Here is a 22,943-nt window from a genome sequence, read left to right as displayed (position 1 = left end):
TGTTACATTGCAATAAAAACTCAGTTAAGAAGATTCACAGACGTCATAACCTTTAACTGTAGACAGATGTGATTTGCTGAGTGCCGAGCTCGTACAAATTAGAAACGGTGGAGTTTAATCCAGATAATTATTCACCTATACCTCTAGACAAGCGTTTTTCAAAAGCGAAACGATGTAAGACCCTTCTTCATCTTAGCTTACCTTTTGTCCAGAGTCTGACTTCTTTGTTAAAACTGCAAATTTCCACGATGGACCAGGTTCCAGAGCAATTGGACTATCACAGAGGCTCTTACAGTAGCGGCGATTGTTCCCTTTGAGAAACAGGTTTTTTTTTTCCTTGGATTAAAAACCACCGCATGGTTCCCACAAGGCCACCCACTGAGTTCACCAAGAGCTTCACGCTGTGTTGTGGTCGTGTTGAAGTATATGTAGTATAGATTGAACATAGAAACGTTACTGAGTTTAAAAAACGAGGATTTCCTATTCGAGGCTGGATTCAGTTGAAGCTTAGAGCTCCGTGATCAGTAGGGGTGCACTAACCAATCATTTTAGGCATTTGTAATTTGCACACATCTAATAAAACATTTGTGAATTATCTGTGAAAAGTTGAACCACATCCATCAAGAGGCATTTTTTTTTGTTTAGACTAAAATGAAGCCTATCTTGCTGACATAATCCAAACTGAAACACTTCCTCACCGAGGCAAAGGAAAAATATCACTTATTTAGAATCTAACCAAAGATTTGTTTAAGTTCGGAGCTGAATTTTAGAGTAGAGTTCTAAACTGAAATCTTAATTCCGATAACTTAAGATCTTATTGTTAATTCTCCCCCTCTAGCTGCTACACATTTCCTTTTCAATTAATTACGAGAATTTGGTGTTAGACCAAGATAACAAATTAAAACTGATATGTTTAAGTGTTCTCATTACCTGTTTGTGGATAATATATGGATATTATAGGGAGAAGTTACGTGTTAATCACTTTTGGGAGTTAAATGGTTGATAGAGATGTAAAGGTTTATAAAAAGCGAACGCTTTCTTGCAAAAAAAAAAAAAAAAATTAAAAATTGTAATGTCTTAAAACTTTTTAATAGCATATCCTCCAATCATCGAAAGTTACACGTGAACAAGTTTTATGCAACTTTGTCATACAGGATACATGAGATATCTAAAAAGTTTAAATAATTCCTGGTCACTTCTCTTTCTGTTACCTTGACGTTTGCATCAAAACAAGCAAGTTTCTGTTTTCTTACCTGTTTATCAAGTTTGAACAAAGTTTTGAGATTGAAAAGCTTCGGTTTCACAACTTATGAAAATAAAAGAGATTACATTTTAAAAATTTCGAGAGAGGATTATATTGATCTCAAATAAAAAACTCATCTTGAAAAAGAGTGGGGACACAAAACGTTTCGTTGCAAAAGTTTTGTTTGGTTTTTGCTTGATACGACCAGCTTGGCCATAACGATTAAAAAATTCAATCTTCCCTTTGTCAAGTTTCTCTAAGCACAAAAAGATCCTATTTAACAAATGGTAAACACCACAGCGTACACTATCGAGTTATGGATGCACGCGGGAGGTTGCTAAGCACGAAAGAAGCGTAAGAGTCGCTCGAGGCGATAGCCGAGAGCGACTCTAGCTTCTTGAGTGCTTAGCAAACCTCCCAAGTGCATCCATAACTCAATAGTGTACGCTGTGGTGTTTACCATTTGTCTTATAACATAACATTAACACACTGTAGCTAGAGTTCCCTTTTATTTAACAAATCTTACTCGCGCGCGGAAAAATAGTCTTTGCATTTGCTCACGTCAGCAGTGTACACCCATGGGCAAATGGGGAACGCTAAATTGACCAATCAGAGCGCGCGCTTTACTTTGGTTATTTTATAATCAAACTTATCAGATCTAACAGATAACCAGAACAGTTGTCCACTTTAAGGTGTTTCCTCTTGCTGAATCAGTGTTAGGTCTCTAGTTGCTGGGGGTGAAGAGGTAGTAGTGGCATCAGATCGAGGCCGTGACTTGACACTCTCTGAGCTATAACTGGGTAGAATTTCTTGTGCCGTAATAATCCTGTTTGTGGTGGACTGGGTTGCAGTAGTGGTCGTCTTAATCGGACAGTGTCGTTTACATTTTGAACCTTTGTTGGTATATTCCTTTATCAACGCATTCCTGCATTGATAAAAGTAAAAAAGGTCAGTTATGAAACCCAGTATCAGTACACTAACACCATAAACTATCACAAATAGTCGTATCTGGACAACATATATCATCACGAACTTGTCACCTTCGTCAATATAGTTCCCAGCGTCCTCACTCTTCCCACTCCATAAAATTACCTTGTTTGTGGCTGGTCACGTGCCCATGAAGAACAAAGAACGCCGAAGGGAGGGTAAATTGTCAGATATTTTTACTTTCTCGAGAAAAAACGAGAGAGGACCATAGGAACGAGGTTGCTGAAGTTTTGGATAATAAATCTTTATTACGTTTAATTTGGGGGGTAACCGATGACGAATGCAAATTTTACGTTTCCGTCCCTTTATTCTGAAAGTAACCCGGGTAAAACAGCAAAAGCCTCCTTTCTTTATACACTGTGTTTATCTCTTCACTTCAAAGAGCTATTCCGTCACTATCCCTCTTAGCTGCCACACCTTCTCTCATACAAGTTTCTATCCTCATTATTTGCTTGTGCTCTTTTATTAATTGATTTTGTTAGGAGAAGTTACTCGTCAATCGCTTCTGGAGTAATAAATTAAAACGCTAAAAACCTTTAGCTACAAGACAAAAAATTAAGTATCAGGCCACTTACCGGACAAACGGAAACAACAGATAGTTGCGAGGCCACTTAAGATGGTAAGCCAACAGTCCGCAGCGATCGAAGATGAGAAAATCGTCCTTACTTCCTCCTAATAATCCCATGATGTCTCGGTCTGCTGGCTCCTGGTAGACTGGAAACGACACTCTCCTTTGCAGCTCTGAGATGGAATTTGCAGCTCTCTTCATGTTCAGAATCATGAAAGAAATATCCGTTAAATTCCTGTCCAGAGATAGGAAAAGAGAAAGAATCAATTTACGTTGGAAATTGTTGTGTATCAGGGTTCGATATATACTACTATAGCGTAATGCATGCACAGACCAAGTGCTCTACACAACTGCTTTATTAGAATAATCATGAGCTTAATTACATACAACGATATATAAAGGTAATCACGTGATTGCAGACAAGGTTGTGCTAACCAATCGAATAAAGATTATCTATTTGCCAAGGTATTATGTAAATAGGAATAAACACTACAGAAATTGTTTCTTGGCAGTTTTAAACTTTTTAATAAGAATTATCACCTTGAAAAGTATAACAAATTTAGTGCTTCGTTGCTGCACGTGGTTTGGTCCCGAAATCTGAGTTCGATCCGGGTCATTCCCATCTCAAAAGAAAAAAAAAATCCTATGATTGGCCACTTTCCACAAAATCGGGGATGTTGGACGATTCTTTGGGGTCTGGGGAGCACGTTTTCCAATATAATTTACTTTGGTTTTGCGTTGCATTGGAAAGACTAAGCCATTCCCAGTCACCCCTCCCCGCCAACTTCAATATTTTTCGCATATTTGCAGGAACTAAGAAAAATGTAATGCAAGATGCCTTACCTCTTCATAACGACTCCTTTGAACATTCGTTCCATCATCTGAGCCTGCCATTGACAAAATCGTCAGCTAGCGAGCATCAGTCCTAGGAGTACCACGTGACCTTTTGATCTTGCTTCAGCCAATGGGTTCACTTGTTTGACCGACCAAGGCGGAGGCCTCTGACATATTTTCGCGCCTTATGTCGGCATCAAGAACGAGAGTGACGCAACTAAAAGCGACGTAATGATAACATGCATTTTGAGGAGAAGATCCTTTCGGTATCTGCAATATTGTAACGTAAAAAGAAAGAAAACTCAGAGTATAGTTGAGTCATGTCCGCTCTTCAGCATAAAGTTAAAAACCCTCTGCGCACATTACGCACAAAGTTCTAAGCAGGGTTGTTTGAACGACAACTCGGTCGGCCAACTTGTGGATGTGTTTATCATTTTTGTCTTTTACACGTGGAAAGTTTTTCTTCAGTTCTACCCATCAAGTGTCGCTTTAGACCCCTTTTATCAATTGTGTCTAACAGAAAGAGCACTTTAATGTAGGAGTATTCTTTTTTTGCGTCGTCTATACATCTCGATATATATATCTCGTGATGGGCGCGGGCATTAGCCTCGAATTAGACGCTTAACGTTTCAGGAAGTATATGTAAGGGAATTTTTTTTCGAAACATCCGGCCAGAAGGTGGTGACTTAACCCTTGAACAACTTGCATTTTCGTTTTAAAAGCGACTAGCCGTCATAAGTTCAGGATGATAAAGGCGGTAAGCAGTAACCAGCTGAGTGAGATCTCCGATTTCTGGTTCTACTTTAGTTTAGTTTAGTTTAATTAATTCGCCACAGGAATGGCAGGAGAAAGGAACAGCACTTTCGTTCCAATTAACACCTGACCCCGTTTTCACCCACCCATCCCACCCAGGGGAGGACATCCATCACACAGTAATCTCGTGTGTGGGAAATTAACGTCTCCTACCCCAACCCTGCAGGAGACGGGACCTCCATTTATCGTCCCTATCCGAGAAGACTATAAAGTCTAACCATTTGCAGATATTATTACAAAGGCAGCACTTTCTTCTCAGTTAATTAGAGACCCTAGAGTGTTGGTCCGGCCGGATTTGAACTCCCGTACAACAGTCCGGCGCTCTACCGATTGAGCTAACCGGGAGGCTTGATCAATGTTGTGTAAAACTGGTGACAAATATGCCTATGACTGTTTGAAAAACTTTCTTTAGGCACGGTAGAAAGAGACAGATTGCACTTCAGTGTAATCCCTAAGGAATTCCCCCGACGACATTCAACGACCGCCTCTTGCACTATATTTCTACCAGTCCGAAAAATTAGTGCCCAAAATCATGAAGAAATACCAGTCTTAATACTGCTAAATTTTATCTGAAACTCACCTAGATTGCCGGTTACATAGCACAAAATAACTGTGATCTTTCTCGGTGTATGCTGTATGGCTCAGTTCCAAACATAAATTCCGTAGAACAGGGAACACGACACGCACGCTCCCCGACAATCACCGCAGGCCCGACAACCGTGACACAACGTCACGGTTGGTCACGTTTTCTGTCAAAAGATGATGAACTCTTATCCTGAGTATGCTTTCACGAAATTGAATTGGTATCAAAGCAAATGTCAAAGATCAAATATGCTCCAGTCGCAGATAGAAAAAAAAAGTCCTGGTGTAAAAGAAAACCTCTCAAAGAAATAACAGGGTGTATGACCCGAAGTTAATACAAACAGGATGAGATCTAACATCACTATTTATTTTTTACATTTCTTGATAACTTAAGGAAAATTATTCTTAATCAATCAACAATAATTATCTGTATTTGTATTTACTTTGACCCGTTTTAGATAATTTTTTGCCTTAAAACATTTACTTCACTTACCAGTAGAACAATTGAAAATCTTATTCGCCTAACAACTGATAGAATGTAATTTAAACTGTCATTCATAGAAAGCAGAAGTATGATTAACCATAGAATACAGTGTGATCTCATGTACATTTCAAAATTTTTGTCGCAGTTCACCATGTGTAACAATTTGATTGATACAAACACAAATCACGAAACTTGTCACGCAACAAGCGTGACAAAATGATGGGAAGAGCACTGTAACGTTTTAAAACAAGTAAGAAACACAGCTAGCAGTTTCCAAGTAACAACAGAGTTAACGTTTAGACTTATCTGTCAGTCTCACCAAAATAACCAAACAAATATAAAGTATTGTGCGTTTACACTGTATGGTTCAAAGCAAGTTTGTGCTGTCCAAGAGCGGTGTGACTTTCGAAAAACCTTCCACATCGTACACAGGCCCAGTGGAAAAGCTCTTCACTGTGCTGATTCAGGCTGACTTTGGACTGGAAGCTCTTAAAACAAACGCCACATGTATACAAGACATCTACAAATCGCGATGGATCCCTCAAACGGCCAGTGCGAACGCAGTAGACACGTTGTAAAAATGCTTGCCTCTTTTTATTCCACACGGTGTAACTAAAATGGAAACCGTACTCTGAACTTGAAAACTCTGACGTCTCAGAATTTCGGCGGCTGCGACTCCGTTCTTCTAAGCTGTCAACACTTTGCCGTCGAATGCAAACAGTGGTGCCAGCATACAATTCTCTTTTCACACGTCGCTCTTTGTGTCTGCAGTATGGGTGATAACGCTTGTTACATCGTCTACGTCTTATCTTACGGCTGCCACAACACTGAACGCTTTTTTCATTGGGATGTGAATAGCTCTCTCTCTTTTGAAAATCTTGTCGGGTTTTCCTTTCATCCTCTTCATGGTAAATTTCGACCTCTTTTGACGAAGTTCTCCGTGTTGTGATTTGCAAGCTGTCACCTTTCCACGTGAACGTACGGCTTTTTTCTGCCAGAGCTGCAGAACCATAGAGCAAGACGGGATACTCAAAGGTATTTTCCAGGTACTCAATTCTCTTAGTTTTCACATAGCGACATTTTCCAATCTTTTCCAGCTCTTTTAAAACCCACAGTCGCCGGTTGTTTAGAGTAAACCATTCCCACTTCTTGGAATAGAAAACAACTTCTATTGCAGGAACATCCTCCAAGAGAATTTCTCCATTCTTTATTTGAGTAAAGGTCTCCGAGAGGGAAATTCCGTTATCGAATTCCGATGCGAGTAAGTTCTTTGTAAAGCGTATTTCAGAAGGCTTCAAAAGAACCATGTATACGAAACCCATCTTGATACTATTACAAGATAAGAATAAGAACGAATTGATAACCGAACCACGTGAAAAGATGGCGCGAAATATTCCCAGGGGGAGTCTAAAAAAAAACTCGGGGACGGGAGGGGGAGAACAAAAATTTTCAAGTTTACTTCTACTGCTCGCTATTTTCACCGCCATCCCTTCCATTTCTTGAAAGAGAGAAAGAAAGAAGTAAAATAGAGTAATAAAAAAACTAATCAGATGAGAAAAAGCACTTATAACAAAAATATCAGAAAATCAAATTCGTTAGAGATAACGTGGTCACTATCGATGGTAAAACGGCGAAGTAAATTAAAGGAAATGTTTTCAGAAAAATTAAATATGTATAACAATATTATTAAAACACTTTTATTTAAATGTAAACAAATTTCCCCGTGTAGGGACTGGTAGGGGGAACAGCGAAGAGTTGGTACCCAATCTCCCTCTACATTCTCGAGTTCAAAGCGAAAGCTTCGACCAACGGTGCAGCAAAATGAAAGTATTTTCGTTTCTTTTCGTTATTTTGAGCTATTCAAGCTATTTATCGATAGCTAAAGAGGCGGATGTAACTCCTCAGGAGTGGCTGGATCCTTGGGATATGACTAATTACGATGCAGCTACTAAAACCATCGACGATGGGGTGAGTCGTTTAGATACTCGTATACGTATACATTTACTTCCGCGCAAAGGTGGAGTCCATCTTCTCTGAGCGAAATGAATAAATTATATCTTGAACAATTGTATGAACAATTGTATCTTGTTGTTCACTTGTAAGGTTGGTATTCTAATGCTCATGGCAAATTTGTGACCTCTTTGAATGAACCCGGTGAATTGATTAGCGGGAAGAGCTGTCACAAGTTTGTGGGAAGTGTTATTATACCACATGGTTATCGGGCTAACCTACAATGAACATGTCGACATAGCTTTGAAAGGCGAGATTTCGGAAACCGATCGATTCTGGTTGATCCTCTTTGTGAGAAAGGCCTACCTATATAAGTGAAAGTGGGGACCAGAAGTTTTTCTTTTGGGAGGAGGAGGGGTAGAGGGACTACATTAAGTAACTTTAGATGCTTGTGTGAAGTTAAGCTTTTCCTTTACAGTATATATATTACCAAAAATAATTAATACAAACTTTCACAATTTTACAATCAGATGGAGATGTGGGAAAGATTTCTGTAGTCAATTTTCTTGTCAATCAAAAACAAAGCCATAGTTCCAAAGGAAATCTGTTGTTTTGCCTCTGCTTTCCTTTATCCAAGAATTGAGTTCATAATGAGGTATGGGGTTATACGGAAATCTTGCCGAGATGTGTATTGTTGAAAGAAACACTTTGTTATGATGATGTGAGTACAATCAATGGGAGTAATCAGTTATTTAATTTGTCATCTGCAGGGTACTTTAAGTAACCTTCCTAGAGATGGAGATTCCACTCCCAACCACAACCCATCTGCAGAGAGGCTTCAAGCACAGCTGACACAGTGTCACAAAAATTTGGAGAAGCTGCCTGCACAGTGCCAGGGATGTGCTGAAAAACCTGTTGCCAAAGCCTCACCATGTGAAACGCCACACTTTAAGAGAGTAATCAGAATCATATTAGGTAATCTTGAGGATCGTGGTGCTCATGAAGTGACAGTTACTGCTTCCAAGGACGACATTGCAACCTTGGAAAAATTCATCAAATCTGACAAAGGAAACATCCAAGATGCTGCAGAAGTAGTCATTGCTATTATATCTAACTTTAAAGGCAAAGATAGCGTTTATGACTTTAACCTGTGGGACTCGCTATCCTTCTCTTATGTGACTAAAGAGGCAGTTCTTGTCCTAGCTGCACTGTTTTTTGTGGTCTGTGCTGCACTAGTATTTGAGAAGCATACAACTTTGACATGGGAGAGACAACTTTGGTGTGTGCTTTTTCTGTGCTTTGCTGTCAGTATTCCATGGGAGTGGTACCATCTGTACAGAAAGGCATTTGCTTCTAAACAAGCACAGATGGGGAAGAATATTCCCAAGGAATGTCACCCAGATCATGAGTTACAACCACTTGAGTCTCTAGTACTTTGGTTTAGGAACTCATTTACTTTCACTAATGACATATGCATCAAATACCAGGAAACATTGCTTGTTGATCCATTCTGGGAAATTTCTCCCTCTAGAGTAAGTATACTTTAATTGAAGTAATCTTTAATACTTTCACTCACAATATCTCGTGAGTAATTCTCTGTACTGCCTGAGGCTGCTATACATGCCAAATGATGTTAGCTCAGTGAACTAATAATCCCTTAATTAATATTTTACTTTTTTCTCATCATTTGTATGCTTGATATTGTATTGATATTATAAGGAGGAATTCTGTCTTGATCACATGCGTTGGTCAGTTGTTCTTGCCTTGAGTTCTCATCAGCTTTAACCAATATTGTGATTCACTTTTCTATCAAATATGCACTGAAGATCAGGGTTGGCTCTTTCTTTCAGCATTTTGATTTGTTTAACAAAAATGTTTACAAACCTAAACACTGAGTACCCTCTCAGAAATGCTGATGTCCCTGCTAAACTTCATGATTGGACATTATTAATTTAAACGAGGCACATGAATTATAATGTCAGATACTACCATTGAGTGTGGAATCAAGTATTGGAGTGGAGCAGTTTGAGACTGCTGTCATTAATTAATGACTTTTTTGTACACATTTTCAGGCAATTTCTGCAACAGTGGCAACTGTCATTGCTCAACCATTTGAACAGATTGCTGAGTCTTTGAACAAGGGTTTTCAAGCTTTGTTGAGAGGGCTCCCACTTCAGTGGCAGCCATTTGTGTTTATTGCTGTAATCTTTCTTATTGTTATTGTCATCTTCACAATTAGTGGATTACAGATAAGGCTGCCATTTATTAGCAATGCCCCGGCCATGCCCGGAAATATCCACGGAAATCTTCAACAGCTTCAGAACCAACTCCAGAACATTGAGCGGCAGTTAAATAATGCACCTGTACAGCCCAGAAATGCAATTGACAATGCTCCCTTACAAGAAGACATCCACAATCGGCTTGGGCAGGTTCATGATATTTTGAATGGTATGAATGAAAGACAAGAGAGATGGGAGGAGACCATGCAAAGAGCCCAGCCCATGATTCAACAAGCTCCTCAGCCAGTACAAGAGGGCCTTGGTCATGCAGAGGCAGGTGCTATTGTGGTTGGGGTACAAGAAGAGAGGCCTGAGAAACGAACCCCACTAGGGACACTCCCTATCTTAGAAACACACCCTGTAACAGAGACTTCTGATCCGAGAGTTCCTGTTCAGGATATAGATACTGCTCATGCGAGGGAATTTGACTTGGAGGAATCTTAACATATTCGTACTTAAAGGTGGTCCTATGCATGCATATTAAGATCTGTAATATTGTCCAATTTCTGCAAGTGGTCGAGGCAAAATGCAAAAGGCCAATACCCTAATTTATTCCTGGCTCTTTCTGATGAAATTGGTTAAGGTTCCATAGCATAGGAGTATAACTGGAGGTTAGGAAAAAACTAGAAAAAAAGCGTCATAATATCAGTAAAGTTGAAATGGTAAATTGGCCACCATAATGATTACAAAAGCTGACGTTTTGAACATTAGCCCTTCGTCGGTGTGAATATTTCAACTTTGTTGATATATCCAAATTATTTCGTTACTCCCACCGACACAGCCCCAACAGTTTCTTTCGAAACTATCAGCCTTTATTCATAATATCAGTAATGCTCTTAAGCAGCTATGTCACAACAATTTGTGTTATTTTCAAGGTTATCAAAAATTGTCATTCTTCGTAACTTTTCCTGATAGAGTTTGCCAGGGTGACTTAAAGTCTTAATTCACCCTTCCACTCCCATGATCTAAGAGTGAATTCTCTCTACAGCACGGCTTGACACTAATGGTAGCCCACTAGCCACAGACTAGAAGAAATTCAGTTTTGGCTTGTGGTTTTTCAATTTCCACCAGCCAGTTTGTATAGGTAATCACATGATTTTGAGTGCAATTTGGAATAAATAAGCAGGTGTAAATTTTTTCAGACTAACAAAATTGCATGAGCATGTAGGGCGAGTGCAATTTGTGGTCTTTGAAAAAATTTACAGGTGCTTATTTATTCCAAATTGCATGAGAAAATCATGTGATTATCTATTTAATATACATTAAAAGAATGCGAGGTAGCTTCTCATAACTATGCAGAAGAAAAGCACGCGCGTCACATGCAAAAATAATTTATTCAAATCCTGCAAGTGACAGTGACATTGACCTTGACCAATCAGAATGTCTGGTTTGTTTCTTTCTTTGCACTGAATTTACCCTCTTCTGCACTGAATTAACTCTCTTCTGCACTGAATTTACTCTCTTCTGCACTCAATTAACTGAAAATTGCATTCATCTTAACCAATCAGAACTGAGAAATTTTTTCATGTATATTATTAGGCCAGTAAACAGAGTGAAATTGTCATAACATCTAAAAACATCTAAGATGTCACTATCCACTTGGCTAGTAAGTTGAAAAGTTAGTTTCAAGCCCCGTACAGATGACCATACATTTCTTCTTAATTCTTGTCACATATCTGCTTGACAGTGTATTAAATGTTAAGGAGAATTTAACTACTATCACTTTTGGGAATCAAAGGGTTTAGAAACCAAAAAAATAATAATAATAAAATAAAATATGCATGAAAAGAATCTAGAAGATGCACTTCAGTTTGTTGAAATTCTGAAAATGAATTTCTTTTTGTCAAATTAAGTTTATGTTAGAAAATAACTAGTGCAGTAGTCACCTATGAAATTTGTATGGTTCTCAATGATGAGTTTTATGTATTCCATGATCTGATTTGTAATACTGGTTGCAATATCTATTTTTATTCTTAAGTTTTTTTAGAGAATTCAGTCTAATATCAAGAAGACACTTTCTAGTGGATCAGTTCTTATTCATTCATCACTTTAATACTGGGTAATGTATTGATGTGTGAGAAGTAACAAAATAGTTAGTGCTGCAGTAATTGAACCCTTTAACTCCCAGAAGTGATTAACATGTAACTTCTCCCTATAATATCCATACATGATCTGGCAAACTGGTAATGAGAATACTCAAACTTATCTTGATGCAACACCAAATTCTGTTAATAAATAATTTACGAGGAAAAGTGTAGCAACAATAGGGTAGAGTAACAATCAGATCTTTAAGTGAAAGGGTTATGGGTCAACCTGTTTTCAACATTGTTAGTTGGCTCAGGTGTTCAACTACAATCTCCAGTTTTCAGGGTGTTAAAGCTGGTTAAAAATAACAGATCAAAAATTATCTGTCTTCTATGCAGAATTGCTACTTACATATTCCATCTAGTAGAATCAATGCTGGCCAATGCGCCTTTTATGATTGTGGTGTAAAAGTATGGAATCATTTAAGGGAAATCACAAGTACTAAGCTCTTTAAGAGATATTTAATTAATGAACTAATTTGTAACATGAATGATCTATGATGATAATTGTTGTTTGCATATAATAAGTAACATATAATAAGTTACTGGGAAGGGGAGGAGGGGGCATCTGTAAAAATTTCTCCTTTATTAATTGTAAACTGCCGCCGGCAGTCTGGAAAAGTCCCCCGCACAGTGTTGTAAAGCGCATTAGAGCATTTACATGGAAATGCGCTATAGAAATTGATCTATATTATTATTATATTAACATGAAAGTATATAGTTATTAAGTTATTTATTTAGTTTTAATACTTTTAGTATTGATGCAGAAAAGCCCTTTTCAGGGATGCTCAATAAAGTGTATCTATGTATGTTTGTATGTACGAACAACTGAGAAGTTTTTTTGTAATAATTTATTGAAAAGTGAAGAATATGCTTTTGTTACTCAAAATCCTTTTTCTCGTGTTACTGAAAATCCTGTCGCTCTACTGATTATGATGTATATAGGGTTTGAACATTTTTCCTTAAAAATTTTCTGTTATGTGGGAAGAAAAAAATTATATGAATAAGTTGTTACTCTAATTTGATGTTCCAAGGTCTCCTATCAGTGTACTAAAGCAGCCGACTTAGCTGAAGATGTTATTTTTCAACTATTTAGAAGTAACAAATTCTCATACGTTAAGAACATGACATTTTTCTTTCATTGAGTGTCTCTGAGTAATTATGAACAGTATCTATGAATGTAGCAAGTTTTTCTGGCTCATGATCTGGAAGCATTCCATGTCCCAGATTGGCAATGTATCGTTGGGTACCAAACGTCCTTAGCATGTATTTCACGGCATGCACTATGTCCTCCTGCAAGTAAATATTTGCCAAAAAAATAAAAATATTGGTCAGAGTTTTCAACCAGAAACTGCTTAGGTACTAACTTTTGAAACACTTCTGAGTTTTGGTTCTTCCCTTTGGATGGGATTTTTTTCATTCAGGGAAAATATTCTAAGGAGAAATGAGATGTTAGTCACATTAAGGTAAAAAGAATCAAGGAAATGGTCACCAACTAAATAAGTTCCTTGGCGGCACCTTAGGAAACATAGAGAGAGCAGTAAAGGGAATATGCATACTGATGTTAGGGTATAGAGCTAGGGTTAAAATACTGAGGCAGATGGTCACTCACATGGCTGCTGTACAGACAAGCTGGATCAAGATTCCCTTGAAGTGTCACTGTTGGTGCAACAATCCTGCCATACAGAAAATCATGCTCAAAATATTTTCTCTGAACACAAACTTCTTTTAAAAGTCAAGTAAAAATTATAAGTAAAATCAAGGACTGACTTCTGGAATTCACAAAAGTAAAGTTTTATGGAGCAAACAGCCCATACTTACATGTATTGCTGACAACAGTTGTCATGGTTTCACCCAGAATGCCCAATCATGGGACACAGCATAACCAGTGTGTTGTCATATGTCATAAGGACATTGGCTAATATTTAACAATTATTCCATGAGTACACCTTGGAAATGAGATGATAGATAGCCAACAAGGTGCGTAGTGCTCAGTTGGCTATAATCATCTCATATCCAACAAGCGTGAGTGGAATAATTGTTTTATTACAAATGTTAAATTAAATTATTAAATTTTTTAGCTCCCTTTTAATTTTAAGCTGATGCGTATGCTTACCACACTTGTAGATTATGGTATATTGGCTCACATACCATAATGACTAAGCCAATAAAAAGTCTTGAATTGCATTATCCAATGATCCAGTTTTTAATAATAGCCGATATAAACAACTTAAAGGTTATTTGTGGTATAGTAAGGAAGTATTATGATCTAACCTTGCATCTTTAGCTGACATTGTCCAGTCCAGACTGATAACATCATATCCAATTTGAGAGAGGTCTTTAATGGCATAGTGTGCACCCTTGGCAAAAATTGTCTTAAAAAAGAAATGGAAAATGCTCTACACACCTGTGCAATCAACTACATATCAGGTAATTCCAATTTTTCTTTTTTTTTTTTCTTCAATCAAACTCATTTCAGTCCTTACCATTGGCACTGCATCAGGTCCTAACTTTTCTTTGACTTTTTCTGCTATTTGTTTAAGGTACGGCAACGAACACAGCATAAATGTATCATAACCAATAACCTCTGCATGAGACTCAAACACTTGTAGCATCTACAAAGGAAGGAAAGGAGAGGCAACTGTAACATAACTTTATATGAATCATTCATTACCTTTGTTGTTTTGTAAATCACTGACCATTGTAATTAGCTAATCCCAGATGGCTGTAGTGCACCTTTATTGTAAACTGTTCAGAATATCGTGATGAGTGTGTGTGATTGGAAGTGTAATTTTGTACTCCTTTATGGAGAGCAGGGGGCCTTTAGATCATTTAGGGGCTCATCACTACTATAAGTTGTACCATTTTTTATGCATGATTAGTTACTGGGATGATTATGACTTCCCCTAGCTAGGACATTAGTTGAATGTAGGTACCCTCCCCCCCCCTCACTCCAAGTAATTTGTCAAGTTTCTGATTAACCCTTAAGTGGTAACCATTTATACAAGCATGAGGAAAGTGTAATTTAATCAACTCTTTTATGATACCCATTCATACATCAATGTGGAGATCAGAAGGAGCCTGCGGAGAGAGGCTCTGAGTCATATTACCCAAAAAACAAATGCATCACTTCTTAATCTGAAGTACAATTTGCTAGCAGCCAAGCTTCCAAATCTCCAGCCTCATTTTGTTCATAGTTTAGGGGAAAAAGAATCCTTCCATGCCTGAATACAAAGTTGACAGTGCTAATCATAAAGTATATATAACCATTTTCCTCACGATGCAGTCACTTCTAATCCACATTGCAAGTGACTACTTTGTGAGGCAAAATGCATGTTTTACGCTATGTACAACACTTTTTTACCTGTGCTCCAGCACAAACTTATACAACCAAGTAATCTACAATTAAATCAGTCATCTTTTGTAACAGCTTACTAGAAACTTTCAAATGTTGGTGTTATGGCTTTCCAGTGTGTTGTATGTTGTGTGCTACCATATATGGTTTGCTCATGCGCACGCATGACGCATTATTAAACAGTCTTTTACTTACCGAACCGCCATATTGTTTGGGGTGTGTAGTTCTTAAGTAATACATGACAATTTTGGCGACGAGGACCGGATATTGAGGGACCTTTTTGCTGCTAAAAGTGAAGACATCCCTAAACTAAATCCACACAACGTCCACGATGGCCAGCGATGCAAATACGGCACCAAATCCAGTTCGTAACATCGGAAAAGTTCAAAAGTTCACTGTGGGAACTGACTTCGAGGCGTATACAGAACAGTTAGGATTCTTCTTCGTGGCCAATGGAGTGACCGACGCGAAACAGAAGAAAGCCATTCTGTTAACCAATCTTCCCACTGAAACGTACCAACTGGCGAAAGATTTGATGGCTCCGACCTTGTTAGGAGAAGATTCTCTCACGTACAACGCAATCGTAGAGCGTCTCCGCGAACAATTGAAGCCACAGAAGTCTGCTTTAGTAGCCAGGTATGAGTTTGACAACCGAGCACGTAACACAGGAGAAACGGTGAGTCAATATGTTGCTGTTTTAAAACATCTAGCTACGGATTGCAAATTTAACGACGCCATGCGTTTGGAAAGGCTTAGAGATAGACTGGTTTCGGGTATTCGAGATAAGAGAATGATGTCAGAGCTTTTGAAACTTAAGCTTGAGGAACTGACATTTGACATTGCTGTTGCAAAGTGCTTAGCTATTGAGCAATCTTACAAGGATGTTGAAGCTCTCCAGGGGAATAAAGCGTCAGAATCAATCGATTTATTAGCCAAATCAAAGCCAGGCAAGAAGCTTAAATTCATGAGAGAAGCCAAGCTTTCGGAGAAAAAGGGTTCTTTTTCCCCCAAGAGAACGGGTGATCAAAGTTGCTACCGCTGTTTGGGAATTCATGATCACAAAAGTTGTCCATTCAAGAAAGAAAAATGCCACCACTGTAACAAGACTGGTCACATTGTGAGGGCTTGTAAATCAAAGAAAAAAGAGACACAAGCTTCCCAACCCCCAGTAAATTATGTAGACAGTGATGACGGGGACAGCGATGATTATTTGGCATCCCTTGAGGTTAATAATGTGGGTGACAAGGATCACGTAATATGGGTCAACCCCGAAATACAGGGAAAGGTGGTCAAGATGGAACTAGACACAGGGTCAGCGGTGTCTGTACTTCCATACAAACTATATAAGGAACATTTTAATCATGTGAAACTTTCAAAGAGCCTTGTGACACTTAAAACCTACACTGGGCAGAAAATCACACCTAAGGGAGAGATGAGATGTAATGTTAAGTTCAAGGGCCAGGAAAAAGAGTTAAACCTACAAGTTGTTGAGACGCAGGGACCAGCACTGTTTGGGCGTGACTGGCTGTCCAAAATTCAACTGAACTGGGGTGAAATCAAAACCCTTAAGCTTAGCAAGACTTCAGAAGGGGGTATGGCACGCAAAGTGGATCAGTTACTACAGAAGTACGAGTCTGTATTCTCCGAAAATCTGGGCACACTTAAAGGCTACAAGGCAGATTTGAAGGTTGAGGAAGGCTGCCAGTCCAGCTTTCATAAACCACGCCAAGTGCCATACGCACTCCGCCCCAAAGTAGAAGCAGAATTGACACGCTTAGAGAAGGAAGGTATTCTCTCTAAAGTAGAATACAGTGAATGGGCGACCCCAATTGTCCCAGTAGTCAAGCGAAACGGATCGGTACGAGTTTGTGGCGATTTTAAGGTCTCAGTGAACCCAGTACTTCTTGCAGAACAGTACCCTCTGCCACGTATAGAGGATATTTTTGCAAATTTGGCTGGCGGTAGACATTTCAGCAAACTTGACCTTCGCCAAGCTTATCACCAGATGGAAGTAACCGAAAGATCCAAGGAACTCCTTACGATTAATACACACAAGGGCCTTTTTCGATACAATCGCTTAGTCTTTGGCATCTCTTCGTCTCCAGCCATTTGGCAGCGTGCCATAGACCAGGTATTACAGGGAATACCTGGGACCCAGTGCATCCTTGATGACATGATTGTCACAGGCAAAACTGATGAAGAACATTTGGAGAACCTGGAGAGTGTACTCAAGCGATTACAAGATGCGGGTCTGAAGGCTAACAAGGAGAAGTGCGAGTTCTTCAGAGATAGAGTTCAGTTTTGTGGGCATGAGATCGATAAGGAAGGTCTACACAAGACACAAGAGAAGATTGAAGCAGTGGTCAGTGCACCAAGACCTGAGAATGTGTCACAGCTTCGCTCATTTTTAGGGCTCGTAAACTATTACAACCGTTTCTTGCCCAATGCATCTACAGTTCTCCACCCACTTCACCAGTTGTTAGAGCAAAACAACGAATGGCAGTGGACTGAACGGTGTGAGCGAGCCTTCACTGAGGCTAAGCGTATGATTACATCTGAGCAGGTGCTAACACACTATGACCCAGCATTACCGGTTAGGCTTGCATGTGATGCTTCACCAACTGGCATCGGCGCGGTTCTTTCACACGTCATGTCCGATGGTAGCGAAAGGCCGGTAGCTTTTGCGTCCCGATCGTTGACCAAGACTGAACGTCGGTATGCACAGATAGATAAGGAGGCATTGTCCATTGTGTGGGGGGTGAAACGATTTCATGTTTACCTCTATGGGAGACGATTTACGCTCATCACAGATCACAAGCCCCTCACTGCCATCTTCCACCCAGGAAAGGGAGTTCCAGCCATGACTGCTGCAAGGCTTCAGCGTTATGCATTGTTCTTGTCCGGGTTCGACTATACCATCGAGTATAAGAGTACAAGCAAACACTGCAATGCCGATGGACTGTCGCGGCTCCCTCTCCAGCAGAAAGAGCTTGAAGACTTGGAGGTGGATTCAGCAGAGGTGTTCCACGCCTCTCAGTTTGTGCCATTACCTATAACCAGTGAAGCAGTGGCAAGAGAAACACGTCGTGACGTTGTCCTAGCGAGGATACATGATTCTATCGTGAAAGGATGGTCTACTCGTGTGGAGGGAGACAAGCCTTATTACGAGCGACGCAATGAACTGACAGTTCACCAAGGCTGCATCCTATGGGGAATGAGAGTGGTAGTTCCCAATAAGTTACAAAGCAGAGTGTTAGAGGAACTGCATGATGGGCATCTGGGCATGGTCAAAATGAAAGCACTCGCGAGGAGCTACGTATGGTGGCCTAATATCAATGGTCATCTGGAAGAGCTAGCGAAAGGCTGCAGCGGGTGTCAGCAAAACCAGAAGATGCCTGCTAAAACACCACTACATCCGTGGGAGTGGGCCACTACACCATGGCAACGTATACACATCGACTACGCAGGGCCATTTCAGAACTCGATGTTCTTAGTGGTTGTCGACGCACACACCAAGTGGCCAGAAGTGATTCCAGTCAAGTCAACTTCTTCAAGTTCGACTATCGAAATTCTACGCGATTTGTTCGCCAGATTTGGAATTCCGGAACAGATAGTCAGTGACAATGGTACACAGTTTGTTTCTGAGGAATTCCAGACATTCGTCAAGTCCAATGGTATCCGCCATATAACTTCAGCACCGTACCATCCAGCGACGAATGGTCTTGCGGAAAGGACAGTACAAACCTTCAAACAGGCTTTGCGTTCCATGCATCAAAGCCCCAAGCCAGTGAGGGAGAAGTTGGCGAAGTTTCTCATAGCTTACAGGAACACTCCACACTCCACCACCGGTGAGAGCCCAGCACAGTTACTCCTGGGAAGACCATTGCGTACTCTCCTAGATTTGGTGAAACCTAACTTAAACCGTAAGATGGTTAACCAACAACACCAGCAGAGCATTAAGGCAGCGATTGACAAGGGTAAACAGTATCGCCAGTTAGAGATTGGTGACTCAGTTATGTCACGGGATTATCGAGGGGATCTGAAGTGGCGTCCAGGGCTGATCGTTAACAAGACAGGTCCGCTGATGTATGAGGTACAGGTGGCACCGGGACTGATCTGGCGCCGACATATTGATCAGTTGAGACCAACGGCAGTTGGGCACTCAGTTGAAAGCACTGACGCCGACTGTAGTGTTGAAGTCAGCCAACCTGAAGTGGCCAACACACCACTGACCCCGATTACATCAAGTACTCCAACCACTAAGGGTGGCACAGCTCCAGGATGTTTCGAAAAAGATCAACCAAAGATGGTTCCTGTTTCCACACCTACGGTACCTGACCCTCCTGATGCTAAACCAGCTACAGCTAGTCCGATGGTCAAAATGCGACAACACCCTCAGAGAGTTCGCAGGGCCCCACAGAGGCTTGATCTCTGAACTTTGTTTTATTCTGTTCGTTTTCTTGTTTAAGGGTCGTTTTTACCTTTCGAACTGTGGTTACCGGACACTGTTGGTTTATTTAATGTTTTCCTTGAAATTGTATTTTAGGGCTTGTTTTAAAAACTAGGGACAGATCGTTTTATGTGTGGAGGAAATGTTATGGCTTTCCAGTGTGTTGTATGTTGTGTGCTACCATATATGGTTTGCTCATGCGCACGCATGACGCATTATTAAACAGTCTTTTACTTACCGAACCGCCATATTGTTTGGGGTGTGTAGTTCTTAAGTAATACATGACAGTTGGTGTAGGAATTTTCTAGCTTTGTTGAATGTTTTGCTGCTCTCTCCTTCAATCATGTAACACATTAGAGTCCACTGGAAAAAAAGAATTATGAATATAACATGAGCAGAGGCTCATAAGATGTAACTTTCTTAGTGGTACACCATCTTAAAAACTTTTGGAACCATCTCACATTAATCACCCTAAAAGAAATAACTCAGTGGAGAAGAGCACAAAAATTTTGTTTACTTACTGGAGCTCCAGTAAAACCAAGGAGAGGAACTTTCCCTTCAAGTTTGTGCCTTGTTAAAGTTATAGCTTGGAAAACATATCCAAGAGTCTTTTCTAAATCAACTTCTTGGATGAGTTTCTGTGGAAGAAATCACCTTGTTTAGTCTTTTGTTTCAATGTTACCTTCTATTAATAATTCTAAAATCACGAAGAAATCGAAGAGATGGGTGGCTAGTTTCTTTGAGTTGACATTTCCAAACACATTCTATCCATACCTCAATATCGCTTGGTTCCCTCAGTCAGGTTCAGGAAATACTGGACCCTAAATTGGGTGGGAAATGACATAAGCCGGTTACTGTAGACTTATTACTAATAATCTGGTAATAATTGAATGCATTGAAAGATAAACAAATGCAAAAGTTGAATATCAAACCTTGCCAGGTATCATTTCAACTGTCATCCCAAGGGCCTGGAAAAAGGAAAGTTCTTTAGTTACAACTTATAGTGATATTAGCATGGATTAATACCTCTTATTAACTGAGTTAGAGGTCTATACTGTAATTTATAGACAAAATTATTTCTACTCTAATTTATAGCCCTATTTGAAGTGTGTATGCCATGAATTCAAGGAAAAAAAGGTCTCATAACTTTATTCTATAAATTGGAGGACAAAGTTTTTTCGGACTTACATGAAAATATTGGTTAAACATTTATTGTATTACCTGAGGAATCACAAGAATATCTGAAAATATAATGGCAGCATCCAAAGGAAATCTTCTTATAGGCTGAGGAAAAAAAAAGTATTATTCTTCAACTGAGCTTTTACTAATCCTTTACAGTCCCTAACAATAGTATGCATATTCTCCATAATATAGTGGGCCCCATATATTTCCTAAGGTGCTGGCAAGGAGAATTTAATCAGTAATCAAGAGCCTCTCAAGTTGGTGATCAGTTCCTTTATTCTCATGGCTGTGATATGTGATCAGAGGTGATACTTTAGGGAGAAATTAGATGCTGGTCATTCTAAGGTTTTATAGGCTTAAATGTACTGTTGGCTTCAAAAACCAAAACCTCATTCATTTGTTACCAGTAAGAATTAGAATGAGTTTTAATTTATTTGAGATTTGGAGGACATAACAGTCTACTTAAATTTTTTACCTGAAGAGTTAGTTCACAAGCCAGCTCTGGAGTCTGTACCATCTTGAAAAAATCAGCATTGTTTTCTGCTTTTAATTTCAGGAATTCTGAAATACCACAATTATAATGAAAAAAAAAATAAATTATAGCTTTTTTGTGACCTAGAAACTTTCAAGGTGAATCACATTACTTTTTTTAGTATGATTGATATAATTTTTTAACAGCCCAGATAAATTATCAAATATTAATTAAAAGTGGAAGATTTAAGACAAACTCTTCATAAAATACTCAAATTCGTTATTTAATCATAATTTCTCATTTTTATGCCGTTCCATAAATATATGAAAGGCAATTTCCCCACTTGACGCTTCATAATACCAGAGAAGCATGAATATTTTAGAAAAAACACCTGCCATCGTTTCTCCCCCGATGCACCAGTTTCCAGTTAGGGTGTGAAATTTATACCGATGAAAGCAATTTGAATGAAATGATCAAAGTTCCGTAAGAATCACCTCATTGATCATGATGGTGGCAAATTAAATCAATGAGAAGATGAGATAACTGATAGAAAAATAAAGGTAAGATTGTCATCTGCCCTTAAATATATGGATTTCTTAAGTATACCTTCAATCTACAAGTTAACTAGACAGAAAATTACAAATTCCAAAAGTCCAGTTCTTTTTTTTTCTTAAAAAGTGTTATGTCACTGTCACAAAGGTTCCTTACCTTTCCGTTTTTTTTTCCGGCTTTTCTTTATGCTTAGAGATCAAACAGGATGCACTTTATTTAGATAGGGTGGCGCTGAATAGTTAAGATAATTCAGAATAAATTTGTGGTGCCCTAATCGGTACGCCTTATTCATTTACTTGTAAAGTCTGCTGTAAGACTACTGTAAGAGACACATAAAGAAAGAGATAGCGTAGGAAAACAGGCTTGCGGTTTACATGCCTAAATTTTCAAATACTTGTCACTGGTTAATCAGGTTCCACAGCATCACTGCTACGATAAGAAATTTGTTAGTGACAATGAATTGACTGCACTTTTCACTGAATTAACAGAACTAACTTGTGATTAACCTTCAACCTTTAAATTCCAGTTAAAGTATTCAGTTAAAGTTCAAAGTTGCAGAAATATTTTCATCATGCCAAAAAATGTAAAAAGAAAAGACGAAAGATGTTGACGATTACAAATGTCTCTTTCGCTATCTTCCTCTCTCATTTGCTACTTCTCCGAGGCACACTCCGATTTACCAAAACAAAATAACGGATAAGAAAAGTTGTATACGACTACTACGTAAAATGGCAGAATGATCATTTTGATGATTCACCTTCAGATATGAACATATGTCACCCTCGGAACGAATGGCGCGTGATTCTCAATTCGACAAAGTGCGGGTACATCGATATCATCCCAGCAAGCGTAGGCAGTAAATAACCGACTTAATTCCATATTCCAGTTTGATTACACTTTAAAAGAAGACTTAACAATTTCCTCGCCTTCGTTTTGAAATCGCCCCTTTCAACTACTTTGTGTGGTTACCAGCACCTTTAATTAAAATTTTTATTCATCAAAACGTTGGATGAAGCTACAAAGGCGCAAAATATAATGATTAAAAATGACTTTTCATTAACCGTAAGTATCATGGTTTTGAATATTAAAAGGTCATAAGTGAAACTGT

General features: G+C 39.0%; 4 protein-coding genes and 1 pseudogene across 6 annotated transcripts; 1 reads left to right on the top strand and 4 right to left on the bottom strand.

Moving 5' to 3' along the window:
- Positions 1–1,067: 1,067 nt before the first annotated feature.
- LOC148719669 (selenoprotein Pb-like) lies at positions 1,068–5,170 on the bottom strand. Of its 2 annotated transcripts, XM_088739434.1 has the most exons (5): positions 5,026–5,170; positions 3,642–3,902; positions 2,806–3,033; positions 1,888–2,168; positions 1,068–1,521 (listed from the first exon to the last, which is right to left on the bottom strand). In XM_088739434.1, the coding sequence occupies exons 2-4, from the start codon at positions 3,677–3,679 to the stop codon at positions 1,931–1,933; spliced, it is 504 nt and encodes a 167-aa protein (XP_088595560.1). In that variant the 5' UTR covers positions 3,680–3,902; positions 5,026–5,170; the 3' UTR covers positions 1,068–1,521; positions 1,888–1,930. The 2 variants fall into 2 exon arrangements, with proteins under 2 accessions (XP_088595560.1, XP_088595559.1); XM_088739433.1 differs by having other exon boundaries at positions 1,068–2,168.
- Positions 5,171–5,373: 203 nt separating this feature from the next.
- LOC148719668 (uncharacterized) lies at positions 5,374–6,965 on the bottom strand. Its single transcript, XM_088739432.1, has one exon. It carries the CDS (start codon positions 6,831–6,833, stop codon positions 5,865–5,867), a length of 969 nt encoding a protein of 322 aa, XP_088595558.1. The 5' UTR covers positions 6,834–6,965; the 3' UTR covers positions 5,374–5,864.
- Positions 6,966–7,268: 303 nt separating this feature from the next.
- Positions 7,269–12,965, top strand: LOC111323097 (chloride channel CLIC-like protein 1). Its single transcript, XM_022926385.2, has 3 exons — positions 7,269–7,479; positions 8,232–8,993; positions 9,534–12,965. The coding sequence occupies exons 1-3, from the start codon at positions 7,333–7,335 to the stop codon at positions 10,182–10,184; spliced, it is 1,560 nt and encodes a 519-aa protein (XP_022782120.2). The 5' UTR covers positions 7,269–7,332; the 3' UTR covers positions 10,185–12,965.
- Positions 12,941–15,419, bottom strand: LOC148719667 (uroporphyrinogen decarboxylase-like). The gene is made up of 5 exons (XM_088739124.1): positions 15,375–15,419; positions 14,311–14,439; positions 14,099–14,199; positions 13,437–13,500; positions 12,941–13,117 (listed from the first exon to the last, which is right to left on the bottom strand). Exons 1-5 carry the CDS (start codon positions 15,417–15,419, stop codon positions 12,941–12,943), a joined length of 516 nt encoding a protein of 171 aa, XP_088595250.1.
- On the bottom strand, positions 14,340–22,583 carry LOC148719666 (uroporphyrinogen decarboxylase-like; annotated as a pseudogene). Its single transcript, XR_015993002.1, has 8 exons — positions 21,992–22,583; positions 21,287–21,372; positions 20,851–20,913; positions 20,562–20,597; positions 20,404–20,450; positions 20,151–20,267; positions 19,868–19,992; positions 14,340–14,439 (listed from the first exon to the last, which is right to left on the bottom strand). The product of XR_015993002.1 is annotated as a uroporphyrinogen decarboxylase-like (transcript).
- Positions 22,584–22,943: the final 360 nt, after the last annotated feature.

The sequence above is a fragment of the Stylophora pistillata genome, chromosome 11, assembly GCF_964205215.1.
Source record: "Stylophora pistillata chromosome 11, jaStyPist1.2, whole genome shotgun sequence".
NCBI lineage: Eukaryota > Metazoa > Cnidaria > Anthozoa > Scleractinia > Pocilloporidae > Stylophora > Stylophora pistillata.
This window is presented reverse-complemented; position numbering and strand designations above follow the sequence as displayed.